We start from the raw sequence: 26755 nt of genomic DNA, 5'->3' as shown, positions 1-26755 counted from the left end.
ACAACTTATTCCAAAAACAGTGAATCCTGATATCATTCAAACAAAATTGAAAAAAAAACAAAAAGAAAAAGAATACTACCACAGATCACCGAAATCCCTCGAAAACTTGATTTAAGGTGAAAATATTTATGTTGAAAGAGAATGGAAATGGAAACCACCTGCTGTCCTAAGCAAAGCGGACACCCCAAGAAGTTATAATGTGAAAACATCTGAGGGTGCAGAATATCGATGAAATAGAAGACATATGAGGAAAACTAACCATCAAAATTTGCAGTCTTCTCTTCGTTTGCACTCAAAGAAAAATGAAGAAGACACAAAAGAATAAACACAACTTAAAGAAACAAGAGTAAAAGACGAGCAATCGATATGTTCAGCTGGAATGACTTTATCACCAATGAAGACAAGATCAGGATGTATCGTAAGTAAGCCAATACAATGAAAAGACTATGTTTAACCTCTAATATAGACATTTATAAAATCAGAACATTAGTTACATTACATAGGGAATAGTTCGTTAATCGTTTATTTATACTAGAAAGAAATTAATAGAAAAATCAGACAGAAAAATACAAGGATACTAGTTTTAAAAAGAGAGTTGTAAAATATTGATATAAAACATGATTAATATACATTTATGCTAATTTTTATCTATATAAGAAACTCATAGTCGTGTACATAAGTACTACTGACAGACGTATCAAGAAAAATAAAGAATATTACACAGTCGAAAATGAGGTAATTTTATAGTCCGATGTAAAATGTAAACAAAGTTCTTGAAAAAAAAGCAAAACAAAAAAAAAAACGAAACAAAAACCATTTATGAATGTGAGTAGAAGAAAAAATTTTCGAAAAAAAGTTTAATTATGCAGACGATACAAAATTAAAAATGATTTATTTTTACTGACAAAAACTAGAAAGATGAAAGCCAACCCTTACAAAACGGCCAGGACGAGAAAGAAAACAAGCTTTGTTCAGGTCAAATAATGCCGTATATAATAAACATTTCAATAACCTCGCTTTCACGATCTTTACTTTACTACGGGCTTGGTTAGTGCAAAAGGACCTCAGTCCGTCCGTAAAGACCTCGAGCTCAGTTATTAAGTGCTTAATATATATGAAAAAATTTCTCAAATATGACTGGCTCGGATATTACTTTTCATAACACCATAGCTTTAACACACGCAGCTAGAAAAAGATAACTACTTTTGGCAGTGTTCATATTTTTTTCCAAACACGTCTTGCAAACGGTGAATTGTAAACTTGTTCACCAAAGAAAATTTACTTAAGCTTGCGCCGGCCATTGCATTTGCTTTGTGTACTTTAATTTAACTTTCACACCTTTGAAATGTTTTATTTTGAGTGGCTCTTAGATCACTTCTTTGTTTGATTAACCAATCAGGAGCAAATTTTTCTTAAAAAAATTGCACTGTATTTCCTTTTTTCTGCACGTGTGTCTTAATTTTTTCCACTGGTATTTACAATAAGTTGCACTGCTCTTAATTAACCAATGAGAACTGAGAAAATTTTTCATGTATATTATTAAAGCGTAAGTCAATATAAACAATCCAATGTTGGCTTCTGAGATTTACATTATAAAAAATGGACAAATGACCTTTTAATTTCAGTTTAACAATTTTTAGCAACATTTGCACCTTTATGAAGAACGTCTTCAGCCAAATGATTTTTCTCGATATTGCAAAAAGCAGCGGCAAGTTCTTCGTACCACAACTTCTTATTTTCTCTTGATTCAAACCAAAACTTTAGCATTTCAAACCCTTGCCAGCTCACGTCACGATAATTTAGTTCAATTTTTTTTATTGTCGCATCTCTAATATTCAGAAATATTGCCAAATTCTTCCATTTATCAGGAATTTCTTCTGCAAACTTTAGCAGAATTTTGTTAATTTCTGCGAAAAAAAACACACATTTAAAGGCAGGTTAATAACAATTTTTACTTTGGAAGAAAATGTTGGACATCCTACATCAGCTATATAGATATACATAGCATGAAACTTGTTAAAATACATGAAAGGTGTGTCATGTTGATTTCAGTACAAATATAGATAACAATATATTAGTGTTTTCAGTAGTAATGTGTCTAAATGCTAGCACCAAATTTGTGTGATCTACATTGGAAGTTTTATCAAAGTGCGTTTTGCTACAGTGAAATTAATTTGCAATTTTTTGCATAATTTAAACTGCATACGGTACGTAGCTATAAATTATCAGCCAACAGTGATAATTGCCTAACATAAAATTGTGAATAAAGCCATTTTTTTAAAGAATTTAATTATTATATGTGACGTATTGTCTTTACACAAGGCATAATCAGACAGGTAATTAAAATGTTTAAGTGTGGGTTTATATTTACTTATTAGAAGTATAGTTATGAGTATTGAATTACAGAGAGGTGTGATGAACATGATATATATGCACATAAAAATATTATAAAAAGTATGAGTGAAGATACTGATATGGAGTGTGAGATAGACGTAAAACAAAGTAGGATATTTAGAAAAATTTGAGTGGGATGGAACTGCATTGGATATTCAGTGTAGGTGTTAGATTTGAGAGCAGGAGGCTTTCTTGGATCATTAAGTCAGGAATTTAAGGTGAGAATGAGAAGATAGTGAAGTTTTCCAAGGAAGCTGTGTGACCTGATATGTTGATGTGACTTTTTTCTGTCTGGGACGAAATTCCCCGGTGCTCTTAGATTCTGGTTTGAAGATGTCGTGTGTTTTGACCAACATAAGTCCCTTTGCAGCGTCGACACTTAAAGAGATAAACAACACTAGAGTTCAGGAACTTGGAAATCTTACCTTTGAATAAAAGAAAAAGGAAATGTGTATAGAAGGACGGAAAACAAATCTAACGTTAACGAGAGAGAAGTCAGCGTTGCAGAGATGGTTAAGTTGCTTGCGTGTTTGGAGAGAGTGTGAGCCTGTGTAGGAAAGGCAGAAATAGACGAGCTACTTGGGCACGGTTATAATAGGTGGTTTGGGATGAAAAAACATTGTCGAGGAAGAGGCGAACTGTGTTGTGAAAATTTTGAGAGGGGAAACCATTTGAAAGAAACAGTTTTTATACCACCTCTAGTTGATTGTGGAACCATTTTCGTTCGTGATATGACATAAAAATGTTGGCAAAATGTGGTCATAACGAGCTACCATTGCAACAACGTCAACATGTTGGTACACATGACCGTCAAAGATGAAATGACAGTTTTTTACAGCTAATGTGAGCAGGTTATGTAAATGGAACGTGAAAAATTTTTGTAGGAGGACGTGTTAGAGAATAAGGTTTTAAGAGTGATATCAATTGTTTCGCCACAGGTATGTTCGTAAAGAGTGACTTTACGTCAAAGCTTACCATAACAGCACTGCTTGAGTTGATGTTGCGGTTTAAGAGTTCTTGAACGAATGAAAAAGAGTCTTTGATGATGAGAGTGCTGGTTTTGTGTGGAGTGAGCATTTGAGTGGAGTGAATAAAGTAATATGAAATGTTAGATAGGTACTGACTGCCAGAATTTAGTAACTCTGACGTCAGAACTCTAACTGAAACAACATACACATAAACTGTTTATGCTTTTGTTTCTTTATACGGAGGCAAAGATGCTACATTATTTATAATTTTTATAAAGAACTTATGCAAACTCAGAAAAAACGTATTCACTGCTGGAAACAAACTAAAACACACTTGGTCAGTGCGTGTATCTGAACAAGTAATTTTCTGTTAATTTGGCTCAGTATTTATTTACGTGTATACTAAATAATGTAAGAATATGTCTTTTACAATAGGTTTCATACTATAGAAACTTCTGCACACTTTAAAAATATCTTGTTTCTACGTAGTGACGTAGCTGATGAAGAGTTGGAGTTAAAAAATTGAGCAAGATATACCTTAAATTGAAGTTATAGATTTTAATTGTACTCGTCATCATGATAAGCGAAGGCATAACATGCCTTTTCATATATCTATGTAATACAACAACAATTACCCGTGCATCTTCGTATATGGTTTGCGTTAAATACTGCATGTTGAATTTGTATTCTTTTTATGCTACTCGTTCATTCCTCACTCATGGCAAGAAGAAGTGGAATCCAATTTTGCCTTAAGAAAATTTGTTCAGTTTTTAAATTAACTGCATGCAAGGAGCTTCACATATTTCACACGTAAAAAACAGCAAATAATGCAACTTAGTGCAAATATGAAAAAGCTTGTTAAACTAAATGGTTTCAAGCGTAATTGTTGCCATGCCAGTGTTTACTGTCTTAAGATCAAAATTATGCACAGAAGTATTTTGCTCCCAAGCTTTATGTCTTCTAAGTTTTTGTATTGTCTTTTAATTTGTTAGGCATTTGATATTGTGCGTTAACAAAAAAATTGCAGCATAAAGAATGTAACGCAAACATGTTCTAAGAATTGAATTCCACTTTATGCGGAAAACTACTTGATTTCAGCTAAGAGTTTTTTGTGGGATAGGTTATTTATGTAGTAAAAATGATTATTTTCAAATTTGATTTAAAATAGTTGTGATTGTCAATGAAGAATACAATTTAATTAATCTTCATTTTTTTCTTCCTCAGTTTTCCTTAGAGAACTGTACAATTTTTGGAAAGGAATATAGTGAGACACCTGGATGTGCTTTACGTTTGACGTTTTGTATATAAAATTTGTTATAATCAATGCTGGTTTTTTATAGCATATAATGTCACAAAAGTAACATGTGTCATTTGAAATAATACAACCTAAAAATAACACCAAAATTTGCAACGTTTTGCGTTATCTGTGATTGCAAAATGTTCTAATCGCTTAGTTTTTTAACAATGAGCAATATTTATAAACAAAAGTGAAAGAATATTCGAAGAAATAATGAAATCAACTTGATCTAGATTCCAAGTATTTTCACGATTTCCACTCTTTTTGACTAATAAAGAGTTCATCTAATAAAGCTCTAAATTCTGTATATTTACCTTCTAATACAATAATCATACCTTCTACTTTCTCCGTATGAACGGGTAAATTTGAAGGGGATTTACCATCAGCAGTATCATCAGAATTTATTTCTTTAAAAAGATATAAAGTAGAGCAAGTGAACCATAGCGTAAAATAGAATGGTGCTTTTTATAATAAATATGTTTCTAGGGAAAGACTGAGTTAACTGGAGTTTATAAAGTTTACTAAATTAAGTAAAAAGAAAAAAACCAAGAATCATTTCATCAACTAAATTATTAGAATTTAGCTACACGTTCTTTCCAAGAACAAACATATATGTCAATTTTGGTTTTTAAAGTAATAAATAGCATTTTTAAAATCCAAGTATTGTAAATCTGGTATTTTTCTTAAAATGTTTAAAATAAAAATCTAAAAAAATGTAAAACTTTATTTATGTCCTAATTTTAATTTAAGTTTTTTTAATTTTTCAAATTTTAATAACTAAAGTTAAACGGAATTAGTAGAAATTTTTTTAACTCGTCATATATAGAACTGACAAAATATATTTGTAATAAAAACAACTAACCCCAGCCTTGTAGCTATGCTAAAAACCGAAAACAATCTTAAATAGAGTACTTAAGATTTTTTAAAGCATACGTTCATATTAAGTAAAAAGCAGGTAACACAAAAAAGAAAAATAGTTGAACCAGGACAAAGTCAAACAAATTGTATTTAGGTATATCAGAATAGAAAGATTTAGGATGAAAAGGCTCTCAGTAGTTTCTAGCCATAAATTGCAAACCACATAATAAAGCATATGATTGAAAGAAAACAAGAAAAAGTTTATCAAAAATAAATTTTAGTTGCATGTGTCGTTGTTTCTTAGTAGTTTAATTTAGTTTAAGTCTATTTATATGTGGTTTCAAAAGTTGATACAGCCAGGAGTGGCTCCGGAGATAAGCTCCCGGTGTTTACAAAATGCTCCTTACGGCGTGCGTCTCAAACAGCCTCTCTCAACCAAGTCCAACTCCTGGGCTGCTCGTGTGGCTTTACTTCTAAGCCCGGCGGAACTGCTTTTACCGACAGGAGAAGGGGCGAAGGCGGGTCTCTGGCGCCTTAAAACCAGATGCTTCGGGCATGTGGTGGCTCGTTAACCCAGAAAGGTAGCCCACCTAGGGGAAGGAAAACCCTGACTCCAAACCGCCGCTGCCTTGCGGTGTACTCGGCCACGGGAAAGGCTAGGAGACTAACACTCCGAAGAAGAAAGCTGCACCTGCTGGGGCCGCTCTACACGTGGCAGCTCTGCACCTGTGGAGCATTGAGCGTAAGTAGGCGAGAGGGTGGAGACGGGCATGCACATCCCCTCTTCACCTAAAACATTCACCTGTGCTGGTCAGGCAAGCAGGTTTGCCGGAATCAAGTGATGCAACCATCCATTTTTTGCGCCAGCTATCTCTAGTCCTGTGGCGATGGAGAAATGTTGACGGGAACAGGCAGAGGTTGCCGCAGAGACAAACTCACCATCCTTGGAGACTTTAGCACACTAGTTGGAGTAGACTACACCATATGGCCAAACATTCTGGGTCACCATGGAACTGCAAGTGCAACTCCAATGGCCTGACGCTACTATCTCTGTGCGCACAGCACGAGCTAACCATCACTAACACTCTCTTTCAACAAGCTGACAAGCTGAAGAACACATGGATGCACCCTCGCTCCAAACAGTGGCACATGCTCGACTACGTAATCGTCCGCCAGATGGACCGCAGAGACGTGCACATCACACGCTGCATGCGTGGTGCCGACTGTTGGTCTGATCACCGCCTGTTACGGAGCAAGATGAACATCCAGCTCGCCAGAAAGAACAAATTAGCAAGAGAGAAGCCACTGAGGAAGTTGAATGTAGCTTGCATTCCACCCAACAAAGAAGAGCTGCAAGAGAAGCGAGAGGTAGCCCTGGGAAACATTAACATCGCGGGCGAGGATATAGAGGAACACTGGAGCACTTTCAAAGAAGACGTCTACAACTCTGCAGCGAGTGTCCTTGGATACGTTGAGCGAAAACATCGAGACTGGTTAGACGAGAATGACACTGAGATCAACATGCTTATTGACAGGCTCCATAAGGCTCACAGTGACCATAAAGGGAACAAAGCTTGCGAGAAGAAGAAGCAAGACTACCAGCAAGTAAGGCAGCATGTGCAACACAAGCTGCGGGAAATGAAGAACGCCTGGTCGGAAAAAAAGCCGAAGAAATCTAAGTGGAAACTGATGCTCACGACTCAAAAAAGCTCCACAATGGGCTTCGCGCGGTGTACAGTCCAAAATCATCAAGCTCTACCCCCATCAGGTCTGCAGACCGAACGACACTGCTAACAGACAAAGCTGACATACTTTCACGCTGGGCTGAACACTTCAACAAACTGCTGAATAGAGAGTCACAGATGAACGAAGAAGCCATTGAGTCCCTCCCCCAACTGCCAATCAAAGAGGAAATTGCCGACCCACACACCATAGACGAGGTTGCGAAAGCCCTCAAGCAGACAAAGTCTGGAAAGGCTATTGGACCTGATAACATTCCAGCTGACGTCTACAAGAACGGAGGCCAGGCACTCCTGGACAAACTAAAATCCCTGTTCCAGGAGGTTTGGAAAGTTGCCAAGGTCCCCCAGGACTTCAAAGATGCTGCCGTCGTGCACATCTATAAGAGGAAAAGCGATAAGACCTCATGTGACAACCATCGAGGCATATCCCTTCTCTGCATCGCAGGCAAGGTTTTAGCCCGATTATTTCTCAACAGGCTAATCACAAATGTTGCCGAGGCCATCGTCCCTGAATCTCAGTGTGGTTTCCGGGCAGACAGGGGAACTACTGACATGGTTTTCGCCATTCGCCAGTTGCAGGAAAAGTGCCGCGAGCAAAACAAGGAACTCCACATGGTCTTCGTAGACCTAACTAAGGTATTCGACACCGTTAATCGGGAAGACCTTTGGAGGATCCTGGGAAAATTTGGATTTCTAAAGAAGCTAGTCTCTCTGGTAGCCTCCTTTCACGATGGCATGCAGGCAAGAGTCCAGGAAAGTGGGGAGACATCGGACCCATTTCCTGTGAAGAACGGTGTGAAGCAAGGTTGTGTTCTTGCCCCTACTCTCTTCTCCATCCTGCTCGACTCCTTCCGTGAATTCGACAAAGGGCTGTACATTCAGTTCCGTACTGCTGGAAAGCTCTTCAACCTTAGAAGACTTCAGGCCAAGACCAAAGTCTACGAGCCACTCCTGCGTGAATTTCTCTTCGCAGATGACTGTGTACTAGCCGCCCACTCCCATGAAGACATCCAGTGCATAACAGACCGCTTCGCAATTGCATGTGATCGCTTTGGGTTGACCATCAGCCTGGGCAAGACTGAGACCCTGGTCCGACTTCCACCATCCCAGACTCGTGACACCTCACCACCACCTCCTGTCATCATTGACCACACCAACATCAAGACTGTTGACAAGCTCTGCTACCTTGGCAGCACCATCAGCAACAATGGTTCCCTGGACGCAGAGGTAACGCTGCGTATTGCAAAGGCCAGTGCTGCCTTCGGCAGACTAAAGAGAAGACTCTGGAGGGGGAGCACGGCTTCAAGATCGTCACCAAAATTGCTGTGTACAGGGCTGTGGTCCTGAGTGTTCTGCTGTACTGCTGTGAAACCTGGACCACCTGTCGCAGGCACATAGAACAGCTGGAACAGTTCCACTAGCGCTGCCTGAGAAAAATCCTCCGCATCAAGTGGCAGGACAAAGTGTCCAACCTTGAAGTCCTTGAAAGGTGTGGACTCCCCAGCATTGAGAGCTTGATCATCAAAGCTCAACTCCGATGGACAGGCCATGTCGTAAGGATGGATGAAAGCAGAATCCCAAAGATGCTGCTGTATGGTCAACTGCGAGACGGTAGCCGTGTCCAAGGAAGACCGCTGAAGAGATACAAAGACACCCTTATTGCCAACATCAAGAGCTGTAACATAGACCCAAACACCTGGGAGGAGTTCGCGGGGGACAGCCTGCAGTGGAGGCATCTATGCTCCCAGGGCGCTCGGAGCTTTGAAGCCGGTAGAGCAGCCACCATCAAGGAAAAGAGGGCCCGAAGGAAGCAACGCTCTGCCCCTCTTGTCTAGTACCCCTGCAGCGTTTGTGGACGTTCTTGTGCATCACAAATTGGCCTCCATTCACACATGAGGTCCCACTCTCGCAGATAGACCTGCATGCCTACTCATCTGTCGCCCCGACAGGAGAGTCCATCATTTATATGTTAAAAGAGATTTAAAATATTTTTGCTCCTAAATATATATTGAAGTGCATTACATAGACCTTAATTTGCATCAAACTTTAAGAAACAAATATTTTTTTATCTATTTTAAGATAGCTTTACAAATAAACTATATATAAGAGAACTTAACTAAATAAATGCTCAGGATGGTTAAACGGCCTAAAATAACATCATTACTCCAAATGAGTCCCAATTTCACCAGAAACAGCTTGAAATAATTTCATAAATATTCCTGAATTTGTTTTTCTCTGTTCAGATCTAGCCAAACATAACACAAGAATAATTCATGATTTGTAAACACAAAAGACCTATATAATTTACTCTGAATTTTCAAAAACCTCAAACGTTACACCTAAAAACGCTTATATATGCTATAATATACAAAAATAAAAAATAACATACCAATACTGTTCGAAGATTCAGTAACAACAACAAGAGCCGAAGGAACTGATTTTTTTCGAATTGCCTGCGCTTTTTCATAAAATTCTTTTGCATGATCATTTTCTTCAGTAGAATGATACATATTACCAAGATTGTTCAAAGTCGTAGATACATCAACATGTTTAGGACCTAGTGCATTTTGTTGAATTTCTAACGCTTTTTCATAAAATTCTTTTGCTTTGTCATATTCTTTAGTATGATAATACACACTACCAAGATTGTTAAAAGTCGTAGCTACATCAACATCTTCAGAACCAAGTAATTTTTGTCGAATTTTCAACGCTTTTTCATAACACTCTTTAGCTTTGGCATATTTGTTGGTATCAAAATACATATTACCAAGACTGTTTAAAGTCGTAGCTACATCAACATGTTCAGGACCGAGTGATTTTTGTCGAATTTCCAGCGCTTTTTCATAACACTCTTTGGCTTTGGCATATTTGATGGTCTCATAATGCACATTACCAAGATTGTTTAAAGTCATAGCTACATCAACATGTTCAGGACCTAGTGATTTGTGTTGAATTTCCAACGCTTTTTCGTGAAATTCTTTTGCTTTGACATACTCTTTAGTACAATGGTACACCTTACCAAGAATGCTTAAATTCGTAGCCACGTGAACATGTTCAGGACCTTGTGATTTTTCTCGAATTTCCAGCGCATTTTCATAACACTCTTTGGCTTTTGCATATTTGTTGGTATTATAATAAACATTACCAAGATTGTTTAAAGTCATAGCTACATCAAGATGTTTAGTACCTAGTGACTTTTCTAGAATTTCCAGCGCTTTTTCGTGAAATTCTTTTGCTTTTTCATATTCATTAGTACGATTATACAAATAACCAAGATTGTTTAAAGTCGTTGCTACATCAACATGTTGAGGACCAAGTGATTTTTGTAGAATTTTCAGCGATTTTTCATAACACTCTTTGGCTTTGGCATATTCGTTGGTCACATAATACACATTACCAAGATTGCTAAAAGTCGTAGCTACATCAACATGTTCAAGCCCAAGTGATTTTTGTCGAATTTCCAATGAATTTAGGTAACACTCTTTGGCTTTTGCATATTTGCTTGTATTATAATAAACATTACCAAGATTGTTTAAAGTCATAGCTACATCAACATGTTTAGTACCTAGAGATTTTTGTTGAATTTTCAACGCTTTTTCGTGGAACTCTTTTGCTTTGTCATATTCTTTAGTACGATTATACACCTTGCCAAGAATGTTTAAATTCGTAGCCACGTGAACATGTTCAGGACCTTGTGATTTTTGTCGAATTTCCAACGCTTTTTCATAACACTCTTTGGCTTTTGCATATTTGTTTGTCTCATAATACACATTACCAAGAATAGTTAAAGTCATAGCTACATCAACATGTTCAGGATACAGTGATTTTTGTTGAATTTCCAACGCTTTTTCATGAAATTCCTTTGCTTTGTCATATTCATTAGTACGATTATACAAATAACCAAGATTGTTTAAAGTTTTAGCTACATCAACATGTTCAGGACCAAGTGATTTTTGTCGAATTTTCAACGCTTTTTCATAACACTCTTTGGCTTCGGCATATTTGTTGGTATCATAATACACATTACCAAGATCGTTTAAAGACATAGCTACATCAACATGTTTAGTACCTAGTGATTTTTGTTGAATTTCCAGCGCTTTTTCGTGGAATTCTTTTGCTTTAACATTTTCTTTAATACGATGGTACACCTTGCCAAGAATGTTTAAATTCGTAGCCACGTCAACATGTTCAGGACCTAGTGATTTTAGTCGAATTTCCAACGCTTTTTCATAACACTTTTTGGCTTTTGCAAAATTGTTGGTCTCATAATACATATTACCAAGTATGTTTAAAGTCATAGCTACATCAACATGTTCAGGACCAAGCGATTTTTGTTGAATTTCCAACGCTTTTTCATAACACTCTTTGGCTTTGGTATATTTGTTGGTCTCATAATACACATTACCAAGATTGTTTAAACTCGTAGCTACATCAACATGTTCTGGACCAAGTGATTTTTGTCGAATTTCAAACGCCTTTTCGTGAATTTCTTTTGCTTTGTCATATTTTTTAATGCGATGACACACATTACCAAGATTACTTAAAGTCGTAGCTACATCAACATGTTCAGGACCAAGTGATATTTGTCGAATTTCAAACGCTTTTTCATAACTTTCTTTGGCTTTGTCATATTCTTTAGTACAAAGATACACATTACCAAGATTGTTTAAAGTCGTAGCTACATCAACATGTTCAGGACCAAGTGATTTTTGTTGAATTTCCAACGCTTTTCCATAACACTCTTTGGCTTTGGCATATTTGTTCGTCTCATAATACACATTACCAAGATTGTTTAAAGTTGTACCTACTTCAACATGATCAGAACCAAGTGATTTTTCTCGAATTTCAAACGCTTTTTCATAGCACTCTTTGGATTTGGCATATTTTTTGGTCTCATAATACACCTTACCAAGATTGTTTAAAGTTGTAGCTACATCAATATTTTCAAAACCAAGTGATATTTGTCGAATTTCCAACGCTTTTTCATAATACTCTTTGGCTTTCACATATTTGTTGGTATCATAATACACATTACCAAGATTGTCTAAAATCGTAGCTACATAAACATGTTCAGGACCTAGTGATTTTTGTAGAATTTCCAACGCTTTTTCAAAAAATGCTGTTGCTTGATAATATAATTTAGTACAAAGATACACAATACCAAGACTGTTTAAAGTCGTAGCTACATCAAAATGTTCAGGACCTAGTGATTTTTGTCGAATTTTCAATGCTTTTTCATAACACTCTTTGGCTTTGGCATATTTGTTGGTCTCATAATACACATGACCGACATCGTTTAAAGTCATAGCTACATCAACATGTTCAAGACCTAGTGATTTCTGTTGAATTTCCAACGCTTTTTCGTGAAATTCTTTTGCTTTGTCATACTCTTTAGTACAATGGTACACCTTACCAAGAATGTTTAAATTCTTAGCCACGTGAACATGTTTGGGACCTTGTGATTTTTGTCGAATTTCCAGCGCTTTTTCATAACACTCTTTGGCTTTTGCAAATTTTTTGGTCTCATAATACACATTACCAAGAATGTTTAAAGTCATAGCTACATCAACATGTTCAGGACCTAGCGATTTTAGTTGAATTTTTAACGCTTTTTCATAACATTCTTTGCCATTGGCATATTTGTCGGTCTTAAAATACACATTACCAAGACTGTTTAAAGTCGTAGCTACATCAACATGTTCAGGACCAAGAGATTTTTGTCGAATTTCCAACGCGTTTTCATAAAACTCTTTGGCTTTGGCATATTTGTTGGTGTCATAATACACATTACCAAGATCGTTTAAAGTCATAGCTAAATCTACATGTTCAGGACCTTGTGATTTTTTATGAATTTCCAGCGCTTTTTCGTGAAATTCTTTTGCTTTGTTATATTCTTTAGTACTATGGTACACCTTGCCAAGAATGTTTAAATTCGTAGACACGTGAACATGTTCAGGACCTTGTGATTTTTGTCGAATTTCTAGCGCTTTTTCATGACACTCTTTGGCTTTGGCATATTTGTTGGTCTCATAATACACATTACCAAGAATATTTAATGTCATAGCTACATCAACATGTTCAGGACCTAGTGACTTTTGTTGAATTTCCAACGCTTTTTCATAACACTCTTTGGCTTTTGCATATTTGTCGGTCTTATAATACACATTACCAAGATTGTTTAATGTCGTAGCTACATCATCATGTTTAGGAATAAGTGATTTTTGTCGAATTTCCAGCTCTTTTTCATAACACTCTTTGGCTTTGGCATATTTGTTGGTCTCATCATACACATTATTAAGATCGTTTAAAGCCATAGCTACATCAACATGTTTAATACCTAGTGATTCTTCTTGAATTTCCATCGCATTTTCGTGAAATTCTTTTGCTTCCTCATATTTGTTAGTACGATGGTACGCCTTGTCAACATGTTCAGGACCAAGTGATTTTTGTTTAATTTTCATCGGTTTTTCATTATACTCTTTGGCTTTGGCTAATTCATTGGCATCATGATACACATTACTAAGATTGTTCAAAGTCGTAGCTACATCTACATGTTCAGGACCATGTGATTTTTTTTTACTGTCTTTTGCCAGCCTTGACGTTTCTGAAACAAGTTTAATGCGAAATAAGGTTTATGGCCGTAGGAAGCATTTTGATGTCAAATTGAATTGAGTAAGTTGTTCTACCTATGACGTATATTTTTTATTATTTAAAAAGTCGCAAACCTAAAATATTCGAAAATTTACGTTGGTAAACTTTATTCGCAGTCATTCCTATTTGGTCTATTAAAAATAATAAAAATAATAATAATAATAATAAAATAATAATAATAATAATATTGATTATAATATTTTAATCTTCTACCTGTGGAAAAGAAAATAACAATCTAGTTCAACTTTGTTCATTTCCACTCTGCTATTTTGAAGCAGTTAGCTCAGCATGTTCTATGTGTTAAGTATAGACTTTTAAGAAGTGTTTAGTGTGATGTTTTAGCGTCAATAGTAAGCTTTAGTAAGTGCGTGCTAATATACAGTGCGACTTAATTCAAGTACTAATTCAAAGTTTGACTGTGTACAGGATTGTCACGAGGAAGTTTGTTGTCGTTGTTGCTTTGTCAAAATTTATTTTATTTATATAAAAAAGACCAAGGTTTTTTACTTGGAAAACCACAGAGTTTTGTGAAGCATTAACTCTAGCTACGGCTTTATTTCTTAAAAATAATATTAACGAATCGGCAATAATGATTTTGAAAGAATATAGGACTCTTTATGGACAGAAAATTCTTTACTAATTTACATTTTATGTTTTATGTAATTCTATATTTTACTTTTTGTTAACATTTGAATTTGCATTTGAGATATAAGGAAGAATTAAACATATACAAAGTTTTTTCGTAATTGAATGAAATTTTATAGCTGTTCTATAAAGGCACTTCTGAGTTGCAGAAAATATCCACAAAGTATAATTTTATATGGCTAAATAAATATTTACACTAGCTACATGGACAAATTTCGACTTTACTGATTCAAACGATAACAAATATTGATGGTGCTCTATATTGTTCATGGTCAACAAGGGGATGAAGAAATTGGTAAAAAATATTTTAATTGTGAATTCTATTGTTGAATTGGTTCAGTGAACCAGTGTATGAATTTGCTTTGCAAATAAAGATATGATTACTTTATTAACGAAGTGGTAAAAGTTGAACAGGTTTGAAAAACGAGTTTGGTGATTGTGTCATTAGTATTGACAATGTAACAGTGGAACAAGAGGACTTTTAAACTTGGTAAACACATATTGCTATGAACATTTTCAATTCACTAGAATGAAAAACGATTCAGTCTTGGAAAAGTAACGATTCAAGCTCACGCAATTTCTTCAGGAAAGGAAAATCAAATGTGGAAACAAAGCAAACTTTAAATTTATGAGGAATATTTAGTTTGAAGTTTATTCATGGATATATAGAACCAAATATCATTCACCTTCATATTGAGGGAAATACGTCCGTAAACGTTCCTGTGATAACAAAAGATCCCGACGCAACTCTGTTATTACGTATTTAAATGTTAACTGGTGCTTAAATAATGTGTGGCGAATATCTGTTACATTACAAATATTGCTAATAACGTTAAAACTAGAGTCATTAATTCTGTTATTTTCTCGGTACGCTAAAATGAATGCACTCTTTTGGTGTAAACTTGGGTGTTTTTTAAAATGAACGGTGTCTTCGCAAAAACGCCTCAAGAATCATTATTGGATTTACTTTATCGTAAGTTTAGAAAGTTTACATGCATGTTGCAACATGAAATATTACGACGTTTGTAGAATTACGTTTTGCACTCCGCCACTCGTTAGTCTTTGTAGTAAATAAGGCCTCATACGTACACCTCAATTAATTTGAATTTATTTAATTTAGAAGAAACGGAAGCATAAGAGATTCTATTTTAGACTTTGTTAACATAACCATATTTACAACCCTGTAGCTACCTACTTTGAAACGTGCGAGTTTACCAATGAATAAGCATTTACGTACTTGTTAGCAGTGAAATTATGAGCTCTCACTATATATATATATCAAAAAAACTATGGGCCCAATATAGGTTAAAAGGCAGAAATTCAAAGCGACCGTTTCAAACTAGTTATGGTGCAAGTATGGTCCCGGAAGTAAACGGAGCTCTTACTCGTGTCAATTAGTTTCCAGTACTAGGAAGTAAACAAAGCGCGTGCATATCGACCGGAAACCACGTAAAATAAACGAACGTTGCTATTGGAAGACATGATTAATTGAAACATGATAAAACTGAATTAAAATTGTCAATTGTTTTCTATTCCTAAAGCAATATTAAATCCGTTTTCTTGTTTCCTTTGCGAATATGAAAATGGAGAACACGTTACAACTTTATTGAGTTAAAGTTGTTTGGTAATTTTTGTATAACTAAAACGAAAATGACTTTAAAAGTTGACATTGAGCAAGCAAAGAAAGTGAAGGAATCGTTTTTCGAATTTGAAGATAAGAGCAATGTTTTAGATGAGCACCAAAGCAATATACAAAATAAATTGTTAAAGTGCTATGCTGTTGAAATTGGTTTCAAAATATAAGAACTTGCGGCGAAAGACTGTGACGACTCTCGCGTTGACCAACCATCTCAAAGGCGACATGAATGTATGATGATTCCAAACGATGAAAGGGTATCGATGTACTTTGATGATGCGGTATCAAAAATTGATGAGAAAGAAGTCATGAAATCCTTCTTTGATAGTTTACAAAACGTGGCTTTGATAGTAAATGGGCTAGAACTTATCAAGTACACTTGCAATGATCGGAGAAAAATATTTTTGACAGAAAAAAGAACAAATTAGAACATGAGACGTTGATAAACTTAAATGAATTTTATTGAATAAAACATTTTATTCGAAGAAACTAGCAACAACCACTCTGAAATAAAAAGAAATCAATCATACTGACTGTTCTACTGTATCAATGTTCAAAAGATAAAGAATTATCATTCGAACATTGATACAGTAGAACATTGATACACTCCACAAGCCTCTCCTCCACCTCAGAGAGATGGACTTAATGTCCACAGCTTGGTGGGCAAATTACCCACAACGTGCAGTCGTCACACTGGCCTAAAATAATAAACAACATCACAACTTAAATTTGCTAAAGTCATATCAAACATTAAAATAGATTTCCAATTCAACTTACTGAAAATGGGTCTAACTGTTTGCGATGTAGCTGTTCCTCAAAATGTTGGTTCTCTTTGCTGATGCCTTCGCCGTTTACTGAAATGACGTTTAAGGTCATTGCCAGTTTTGGTTCGCAAAAAATATTATGCATCATAACTGTCATAAAAATTATAACTACGAGTCTTAACAATTATTATCTCTGCAATTTTCAACTTGTCATTGTACTGTGAAAACAAGCAAGAAGAAATTTTTCATCAATCGTGTGGAGAAAGAATTTTGATGGAAATGTGATAAAAAAATAAACTTAATCAAAAATTCAAAATATGCAGACAAAATATAACATTGAGGTGATTATAATCGGCAAGCACAGATAGAGCCCGCATATTTATGAAGCTGTAGTCTTACTATTTTGGTATTTTTCATGGGAAAAAATTTTGACGGAAATATGATTAAAAGAAGCCTTAATCAAATATTCGAAAAATGCAGACAAAATGGAATCATTGAGGCATTTATGATCGGATCCATGATGCTTAACACAGCAAAAAATATTCATTGGAATGATAACAGCAATGATTATAAATTTCAAAACTATTTTTTGCTTATTGCATCATAACATGCGCAATGACGATCTCTGTAGGGAGCAAAGTACTATGAGAAAAGGGCAAGGTTGGATCTATTTTACATCAGGTTTGCTTTTCCAAGAGAGATCAATAGAAGTATCTTAATTTGTTTTGATATGGATTCATATGACCTGCGTTTGAAGAAACGAGCTGAACGTAAAAATGCGAAAGCAAAACGTCTTATAACAAAAATCCAGAAAGAATTGGCTAAGCCAAAATGGGACTTACGCAAAGTCTTACGTTGGCAAGAAAAATCTGCCAAGCTACTAGAACAAAAGTTCAAGCTGCTGAAAAAAAGAGATGACCGTTTGGCTGATGTCTCGGAAGACACAATACACTTCAATATGGAGAAGATATCCAAAAAATACGTGAAAAAGTATGGATCATCAGCATATGTTTTCAGGACTACGATTGAAAGACATAGTGATGACAAAGTGTACAAGATTAATGATATTGTTAAGGAATTAAATAAACTTTTTACCAATATAATTGTTATAAAGTAAATGGTTTGAACCCGGGAGTATCGTTATATGTTTGTAAATGATGATCGTCCAGGTTAATAAAGTCCTGAGAAGGACTGTTTTTGTTGTTGTTGACTGACGTTTCGACAACCTTAGCGGTAGTCATCTTCAGAGTCAAATGAGGAGAAAACGTCAGGTTAGCCGTATTTGTTATCTGAGATAGTCAGTCAACAACAACAAAAACAGTCCTTCTCAGGACTTTATTAACATGGACGATCATCATTTACAAACATACAAATATAATTGTTCATAATTCTTGTTGGAATAATATTGGCATATGCCAAATGCCTTATCGAATCTGTTATACAATGCTGATTATTGCTTCCTTGAGTTGAAGAAACCCAACTTTTCACAACGTATTGCCATGTGAACGACATGATTAACCAATCAAGTGATAAAAGAAAATGTTTGTGATTGCTTATGTGTTCAGTGTTTTAGAGCTGAACATCCAATCAGCTTCTCGTTGATTAAGTATTTAACTTGTTTATAGAGTATATTTAATTGATACATGCAAGATGGTATATAGTCTGTTGTAAAACAATTCTGTTTTCATTTGCAAGACAATGGGCATGCGTTTTAAAACAACAGCTAAATTTTATATTTGCGGGCAAAGCCAATCTGGAAAGAGCCATCTCGTTAGGTCGATGCTTTATAATTTGAATGAGTTGTTTCACCAAGTTCCATGTAAAACTGCTCATTTAATACTGCTACGGTGAGCCTCAGACGGAATTTGACGAAATGGTTAAAAGGATACCGAATGTAATTTATGTTGAAGGGCTCCCTGACAACTTGACCGATATTTTGGGAGTATGTCAAAACTCCTTAGTCATTGTAGACGATCTTATGTCAGAATGTTCTAATGATCAACGAATGTCTGATTTATTCACCCGTGGGTTACATCATCGTGGGATATTTAACGCAAAATTTATGTATTGTATTTAACTGTCATGTATTTAACGCAAAATTTATTCCCTCCGGATAAACAATCAAGAACGATAAGCCTTAACTCGCATTATATGATCATTTTTAAAAACCCGAGATATTCTCTAGGTATTACAACTTTGGCCCGTCAAATGTATCCTAAAAATGTCAACTACCTTTTGGAGTCGTTTCAAGACGCTACGAGTCGCGCATACGGTTATCTCATGCTCGATTTACATCAATTAACCCCTGACAGTTTGCGTGTCAGTACAAACATTTTGCCTGATGAAAAGCACATTGTGTATGTAAAAAAGCGATAAGCATCAACAGAAACACTCATAAACGCATCATGTCGAAACGAATGAAGAACTATACTCCTTACATGCAAGTTATAGCTAAATCTAAGCCAAAAGTTCGAAAGGTGATAATTGAGCATGGACCCTCCGACGTTATTGTGTGCATATGTGAATGTGCTATCAATGTTTTAAAAGTAACTGTTGCAGTATCTTCCAGTCAAAAGCGACTGTTGTCGAAGTACAAGAAACACCTCAGAGCGCTAGCTAACAAAAAAATCTCACGAGCAAAGAGGAAAAACTTTTTAATCCGAAAGGAAGAAATTTACTGACTGCTTTACTGCCGCCTGATATAAGTGCATTGGGAAGTTTGTTCATAAAATGAAACATGTCAAACGCACGACTCATGTTCCTGAAGATGTATTTAGCAGATATGAAAAACAACAAAAACTTGAAACTAGTCCGATCATGATGAATATGAAGAATAAAGATTCGCAGCTCTCTCATATCCTTCAACAAGACTTCGTGAGTGACGATCAAAGACAAAAACGTTTTAACGCAAACTTTGAACAATTCCGTAAATTCAAGCAACAGAAAGATAATCAGATACCCATGGTACGCGTGGTAGACACTGTTGATGGGAATGGAAAAAAAGCGACAATGAAAATCAGACATTAGCTGTCATTGTACAAAGTGTGCCAAAAACTATGCGTGAGCGGGCGAAAGCAACATTGCAGCATCTTAGTACACACTCGAGTATAATATCTTGGGACGGTTCTGGACAAAGTCAAACTTGACGGAGTCACCATTACGCAATAAAACATAACAAATCTAATTAGCGATGCTGTGAGAGGAAGGAAAAATTTCAATCCTCCAGAGTCTAAAGAATTCTTTCATGTTTTATCAAAAATAAACATTCCTGGAGAATTGGTTAGGAACGATATGAGACGGAAGGAGGCGCAAATGGAAACTTCACCACGTGAAGAAAACGAGGCAGTCTATCCTAGTTCATCAAAAACGAAATTGACAATACCCAACGCTTCCTCTACACACAAGAAAACTCATTTACGTTGGTTAAGCTATTAATATGTCTTGTAAAGTTTTTTCTTTAAATAAAAATTGCAGTTGATATCATTTTCCTGATTGTTGTCAATTAGAATATGTAAATACAAAACGCAAGCAATTAAGTTACACAAAGAACTTTTGGCCTCGCACTCTTTGGCTTAGGTAAAATATACAATATTGTCCACATACATCGGTCCAAATACTTTGTAATTTGCGTGTATTAAAATCCCAATCATAATGTTTCAAATAGTCTATTCATGATAAATCTCAGGTGACTGGCCATAGCTGTCGAAGAATTCGGCTTTTCGTTCAGACAGAAAGTAAAATGCAACCCAATGACTTCTAGGTCTTCTGCTGATATCGTTGTTTGCTATAAGCACATTCGGATAGCTTTTGATTACTTTAGGTAAACGATTGGCAGGAAAAACACAAAGAAATTTCTTGCTTGTAACAGGATCCGATTTTAATGCAGATGATACTTGTGAGGTGTTCATTTAACCAATGTAGTCATAGACAACATTTCTTGTAGAGTCGATTTAGATTACATTTTCAAACTCTCCATAGCAGACAAGCTAACAGCATTAGTTGGTGCTGTTGAGAATTGCATGTCAATGGCAAGATTTCTTTTTGCACTGTATTAAAATGTTCTCCCGTACTACACATATCAGGCGTCAAATCAAAACAGTACAAAGCAAAACCCTTTGAAAACTCGTCACGAGCAATTCTATTACTGGCATTCAGAAATATTTTTCTAGTGCCAGCAAATTGTGGTAGAAATGCTTCTATGTAGGATTGTTACCAAACGAGAGCTTAAATAGCTTAGATGGTAGAGATTCACCGTTTACAGAAATGCCTTAGGATGAAACGTTGAAATGCTGAAAATTGAATGGGTTCATTTTATAAGCATTATTGAATGCAGCACTTGCAAAATTACCGACGACAAGTGATTTCGGCACCAAACCGTTGAAAAGATTATCTTTTTGCAGTGATGGGTTTCCTGATGGAATTATTAAACTTTTGCAGTCCACACGGCTTACAGGGTAAACGGCTGGGCTTTTTATCAGTGCAACTTCCTTAGACATAGCTCTACTAGGATTCACTTTAACTTTGCAAAGTTTTAGATAAGCATTCACCAGTTTCACTTTAAAAGCTGCATCGTCCTCGGAAGCCATTAGGGCAAACTCGTTACTGGTAGAGTTCACTACCTCTTTCAAATCAACATAGATAAGGAGGAGGCGTTCACCGAAATTATCACAAAATATAGGGCCTCACATTTCGACAATTGCACGTACCGCTGTAAAATTAGTTTGCGTTTTCAAGCCTTTGTTTGGACTTCCGTTTGCTGGGTCAGCAATCTACTTTTTTTGAAGCTTCGTGCTTGTAAAACAACGCAGCTGTCAGCTGGGATTGTTTAGCTGATGGACCATAATTCAAAAGTATATCGGCATATGCACGATATGTATAAGTTCCTGTCGCTTTGGTTACTAGCTTTCCTTTCAAAAAAAAATCAACTTGCTTAAACAAACTATTCAAGAAACTATTCACCGGCCATAATTTAGCGTCATCGTCGAGATTTCCACGGTCAGCTTTGGTTACTTTTGCTCTGACCATCAATATTGTGTTAGACAAGTCAACATAATCTTCTGTACCTGGCGCCAAATAAGTAATCGAACCGCTTTCAGATCCATTAGAGACCGGTGGATGGCCTATCGGACTCTATCCATCGCCCCTTTTCCAAACTGGTTTGTGTTGGGGGTACGAAAAATATTTCAAGTTCACTTTTTGTACATTCTGTTGATTTTGGATGAATGAACTCCATATTTATCCGAAAATATCTTCTGCTTCTTTAGCTGCTTTATGTCTCTTGGTTGAATGGTAAATGACATGAGAAGACGATGCTTTTCTCTTTTTAGCTGTTTTTTTTTGCCTGATTCTTCTGTGGTTTTCCTCTTCCTGTTTGAGCAAACTGTTGCATATGGTTTACAGCTTTTTTCCCTGTTTTTCTTTTTTGCTGCTTGATTAACACGAGATTTTGCAGCCTTTTTAAAACTTTTCCCGGAGATAAATCGCCCAAAACGTTTGCACCTGTATCGAGGGCAATTTTACCTAGAGCTTTTGCGATGGTTTTTGCCAAAGGTATTGCAGCTCTAGCCAATCTACGAAATAAACCACCAAGACTATAACCCATATGCCCATAACCTTTTTGCCAGGATGCTCCTCTAAAGACAGTTTGCGATCCGTATAATTTTTGCTGGTTGTGATAATATTGAACATAACGGTTTGTTCGACTTATATTTTTTTCTTATGTAAAATAAGATGAGGCTTGTTTTCTGAAATGAAGTGTCATTATCGACTTCCCTCGTTCAAATGAGATGGGATTTCCTAACTCGTCCCTTAAGAGAATTTCGATGTCCTCAAAAGATTTCGTCTGCACTGTTAAATATTGAATAGTAGTGAATGTTCTTGAAACAATGTCTCCATATTTTCCTTAAATAGCAACTGCCTTTAGTAATTTTACATTGACGTCTCCAACAACTTGCGGTTGTACAATGTTGCAATATACATACATCATGACGGATCCGTGAAATCAGAAGCATAAGGACTTTCGGTTGTTTTCGAAATCTCTACTTCTTTTCCTCCAAAGCCGATTAAGATCGACATTTGTTGTTTAAATAATACTTTGTAACCCTGTTTTACATGGACTTTAACTTTTTCTGTCCGTGGGTCAAAGCTCAATTGAATATTGTCTTTTACTTCTTCGTCAAGAGTCTCTTTAATTGCTTTTACAAGGTCGAAGGCTTTTTCATACTAGCCATAGCTGACAAATACTGGAGTAGGTAGATCTGTTTTGTAAGTTACAAATATATGTGTATCCAAACCTTTTTTCAACGTGTACCATGTATGACGATATGTAATTGAATACAATCCTACCTCCCAATTACCAATTACATTCACAACGAGAGGTAAATTTACACGATAACCTGAAACTTTATTTTCTGGAAATACAGGCAAAGATGCAATACTAGGTAATGTCAAATAAAAGTGTGTTCCGCTCATCTTTGATATAAGTTGTAAAATGAAAAAGATCAAGCACACAGTTACGTTTTATACATGTATTTCTGAAGCATGTACCCAAGAATTAAATTTATTTGGGTAACCTGACCACTTTACAATATATTGTATATTACCCCCTCTGCCCCGTTTCTTAAAGGAGTAGTCAGACCTCACTCATATGAAAGTGTGTATTGTTCTTACCTCTCTCGCGAAATCCTAGGTTTTCAATTCAAATTTAACTGAATATTAAATTATGGCGGGTATACTTAAATACAAATCACAATACAAACACAGATTTAAAGACGCAATTGTCTCACTTAATTTTATTAAAATTGTAAAAATGCCCTACTGTATGTACCAGGATGTAACAATTGTTCGAAGAAAACGAAAGGGCGCGAAATATCATTTCACGGATTGCCAAACGACAAAAATCTTCGTCGAATGTTGCTAAGTCATGTCAGACACGAAAACCTACCGAAAGCAAATTCATGTTACGTTTGCAGCGCGCATTTTACGCCTGATTGTTTTCAAAATTCCTTAAAAGAGCTATTTAACATGAAAGCAAAGAAGACGCTAAAACCTGGTAGTTTACCGTCCATATTTCCATTCATAAAACGGAAACCGGAACGTGAGTTGTCAAGCAATAGAGCCTAAACAAGAGAAAAAAATGCACGACAACAGGTACTGTACTTTTTAATTCACAAAATTTAAACACCGTTGTCCTTGCATTATATACTTAGATGTTTCAATATATATTCTATGTAGGAAGTGTGGAGCTTGTTAGAACAGTGTAATAATGAGCCTCGAGACTCCTCCAATATTTAGCATATGCAGGATACGACTGATGTTGATGTCAATAAGCACAAGTGGAAGGAGAGAAAATACTTTAAAAAGTACGCGAATGGTCGTCTTTCTGAAAGAAAACAAAGAAAAACAAAGTGGTTAGAAAATGGTTCTGCTGCTCATATTGCTTTAGAAGAAATAGTACTAACAAAAAACTATTAAAAGACTTAGCAAAACTAACAGAATTTTACCACACTGGGGAGCTTGAGGTTTACCACTCACTTCTCCTAAAATACTTACCCAAACGTCTTTCCTTTTCGTACAAAGGTATGCTTGCAAGAACCAAGTTGGCAGTGATAGACCACAATGTAAATACTGGCAGAAAACAAGCATAAGTTCAATGTGGAAAGCAGCAAGGGGAAGAGCGATATAATATCGTGTTCCCAAAAGGGCGAGAAAATTGGGTAGCCAAGCCAATTATGGCGAGTAAGTCATATTCTTTTGTGCAAGGTATGATGGAAGATGTCTGTTGTTTTACTGTAAAAAATGTACATAACAAGATTTCTTTACCAGCAAACATTCCAAGAAATATTGCATCTATAGAAAAGCCAAACAAAGAAAGTGTTACACAAGCACACAAATAAAGAATGGGTAAATAGTCCCCCAAAAATATTTATGTATATATCAATATTTATAATTAATAATAAGAGAATCTCTAATAGTAAAGTAGCCCAATTTTTTGCTTTGCTATGCAAATTCATTAGCAAAGGCACTTTTCAATTATGTACACCAAAATCCTTGCATAGCACAAATAAAGAATTGGTTTGGCTTGGCCATTATAATTTGTATTTATTGTTCATTTACTAAATCCAATTTATATTTTTATTTATTAGTAATTCATCATTAACGATACTTATAAATATGGTTATAATAATTTACATTACCATTATTATTCATCAGCAAATTTAAAACCCTCAAAGAAAAGTCCTCTTCTAGACCTAGTGGTGGGAAATGTGCTCGAATGCAGCTAACAGCGCAAGATGGTAGTGGTACTCTACTTTCCTTGACCAATACATTCATACACCATCGAACCAGTTACCTGTAAGCCACTTGTCTTTGTCTTTTGTGTTCAGGTCCTTCATCAGCTCTTGAAACATGGTGTTGTTTGTACTCACTCCATGCCAGTCGTAATACCCAATAATTTAAACAAAGATTTAGAAAAACAGGATTATCTGTAATACAGTCAGGAGTATCTATTCCCTCAAATTGTCCTGAGTCTTCATTCATTGTTACAACAGCTGAAATTTCTTTGCAACAAACACATTCCTCCACTCTATCCATGATTTGATAATGGTTACATGTGCACCTATTCAGGTAAAATAGCAACGAAATAATCATTTTATGTCAAAATATTTAAAGCTTGAAAACTCAAGCGAAATGTGATATTCGACATACGCGTAACATAATTCGGTAGCGTAATTCGTGCGATGAAACATGTAAAAACAAAAACGACATAAATTGCAGAAACGAGTAGAATAATAGTATTTACCAGAATTTATCCTGAAGTCTGTTGGGTTCTGATACGGATTCAGTGGATGATGCAGCAGCAACTTCGTCGGAGTCGTCCATAGGCTCGTCGTTAGAGTCTGTTTCAATAGGCTCATAAGCATATGATTGAATCATGTTTTCATCGTTAATCATTTCTTCGTAGTTTGAAACACTGCTTCCAGAATAATTACTAAAGGGGTCGTTTGAGTAATCCGTATACATTGCGCAAAATAATTTAAAAACTTAGAAATTAAAATGCAACTATGAATATTGCTTATGCGTAATTTCTACTTTTGCTAGTATATTTTGTCCAAATGTTGACAACGATCACCGCGCAGTGACGTAACGACGAAAAACCGCTGCTGGACTGCGGCTTCGCTTGCATGTTCACAATGGCGATCGAACAAGAGGCAAAAATACACACATTTAAGGCATTATTTCTCGAGTTAAATTTAAATTGGAAACCTAGGATTTCGCGAGAGAGGTAAGAACAATATACACTTTCATATGAGTGAAAGCTGTGTTAAGGTCTGACTACTCCTTTAAGTATTTTTTCAATGTCGTAAACATCATCTTTCTTGATGACTTTTTGAATTTTTTTTCATAAAATTTTCCTTTAAGTTCTTCCCCATCATAATCCTTCAGCCTGTATACAGGAAGATGACGTGGTATTTTTTTAATTACAGTGAAAATTTCCTTTGAAAAATTTGGTAAATACCCCTTCTCAAACTTTCGTTTTATTTTACTTATTCGTACCTTGATGCTACGATGCATACTGTGATTATAAGAATACATCAGATCGGGAAACATGTCGATGTATCTCATCGTTTTATTTGAAGTCCCGATTAAAAAATTCCGAGCCTTGATCCGTTTGAATGCGAATTGGCTTGCGTCCTGATGATAATATCTTCTGAAAAGCGTTCACTAATGTACGGCCTGGATTGTTTTTCAATGGAACAGCCCAAGCATACTTTGAAAAAACATCGATACAGATAAGAAGA

At 35.7% G+C, this 26755-nt stretch overlaps 1 protein-coding gene and 1 long non-coding RNA gene across 2 annotated transcripts; both read right to left on the bottom strand.

Annotated features, from left to right (window-relative positions):
• Positions 1–1626: 1626 nt before the first annotated feature.
• Positions 1627–25976, bottom strand: LOC124455872 (tetratricopeptide repeat protein 28-like). Its single transcript, XM_047006484.1, has 9 exons — positions 25756–25976; positions 25448–25572; positions 24507–24581; positions 13597–13806; positions 13004–13278; positions 11990–12796; positions 9649–10573; positions 4995–5066; positions 1627–1907 (listed from the first exon to the last, which is right to left on the bottom strand). The coding sequence occupies exons 1-9, from the start codon at positions 25974–25976 to the stop codon at positions 1627–1629; spliced, it is 2991 nt and encodes a 996-aa protein (XP_046862440.1).
• On the bottom strand, positions 24101–24724 carry LOC124455415. The gene is made up of 2 exons (XR_006951839.1): positions 24507–24724; positions 24101–24336 (listed from the first exon to the last, which is right to left on the bottom strand). It is a non-coding gene; the product is annotated as an uncharacterized LOC124455415 (long non-coding RNA).
• Positions 25977–26755: the final 779 nt, after the last annotated feature.

This window comes from Xenia sp. Carnegie-2017, unplaced genomic scaffold (assembly GCF_021976095.1).
Source record: "Xenia sp. Carnegie-2017 unplaced genomic scaffold, XeniaSp_v1 HiC_scaffold_4, whole genome shotgun sequence".
Lineage (NCBI taxonomy): Eukaryota > Metazoa > Cnidaria > Anthozoa > Malacalcyonacea > Xeniidae > Xenia > Xenia sp. Carnegie-2017.
The sequence above is the reverse complement of the archived record's forward strand: the minus strand, read 5'-3'. Positions and strand labels throughout refer to the sequence as shown.

Coding starts and splice junctions, on each gene's coding strand:
- LOC124455872 (XM_047006484.1), bottom strand. CDS start 25,976: ATGTATACGGATTACTCAAACGACCCCTTTAGTAATTATTCTGGAAGC. Junction 13,807..24,506: donor CGAAAAGGAAAGACGTTTGG/GTAAGTATTTTA, acceptor CTGAACATGTAG/ATGTAGCTACGACTTTGAAC. Junction 1,908..4,994: donor TCATACGGAGAAAGTAGAAG/GTATGATTATTG, acceptor TTTTTTTCGCAG/AAATTAACAAAATTCTGCTA.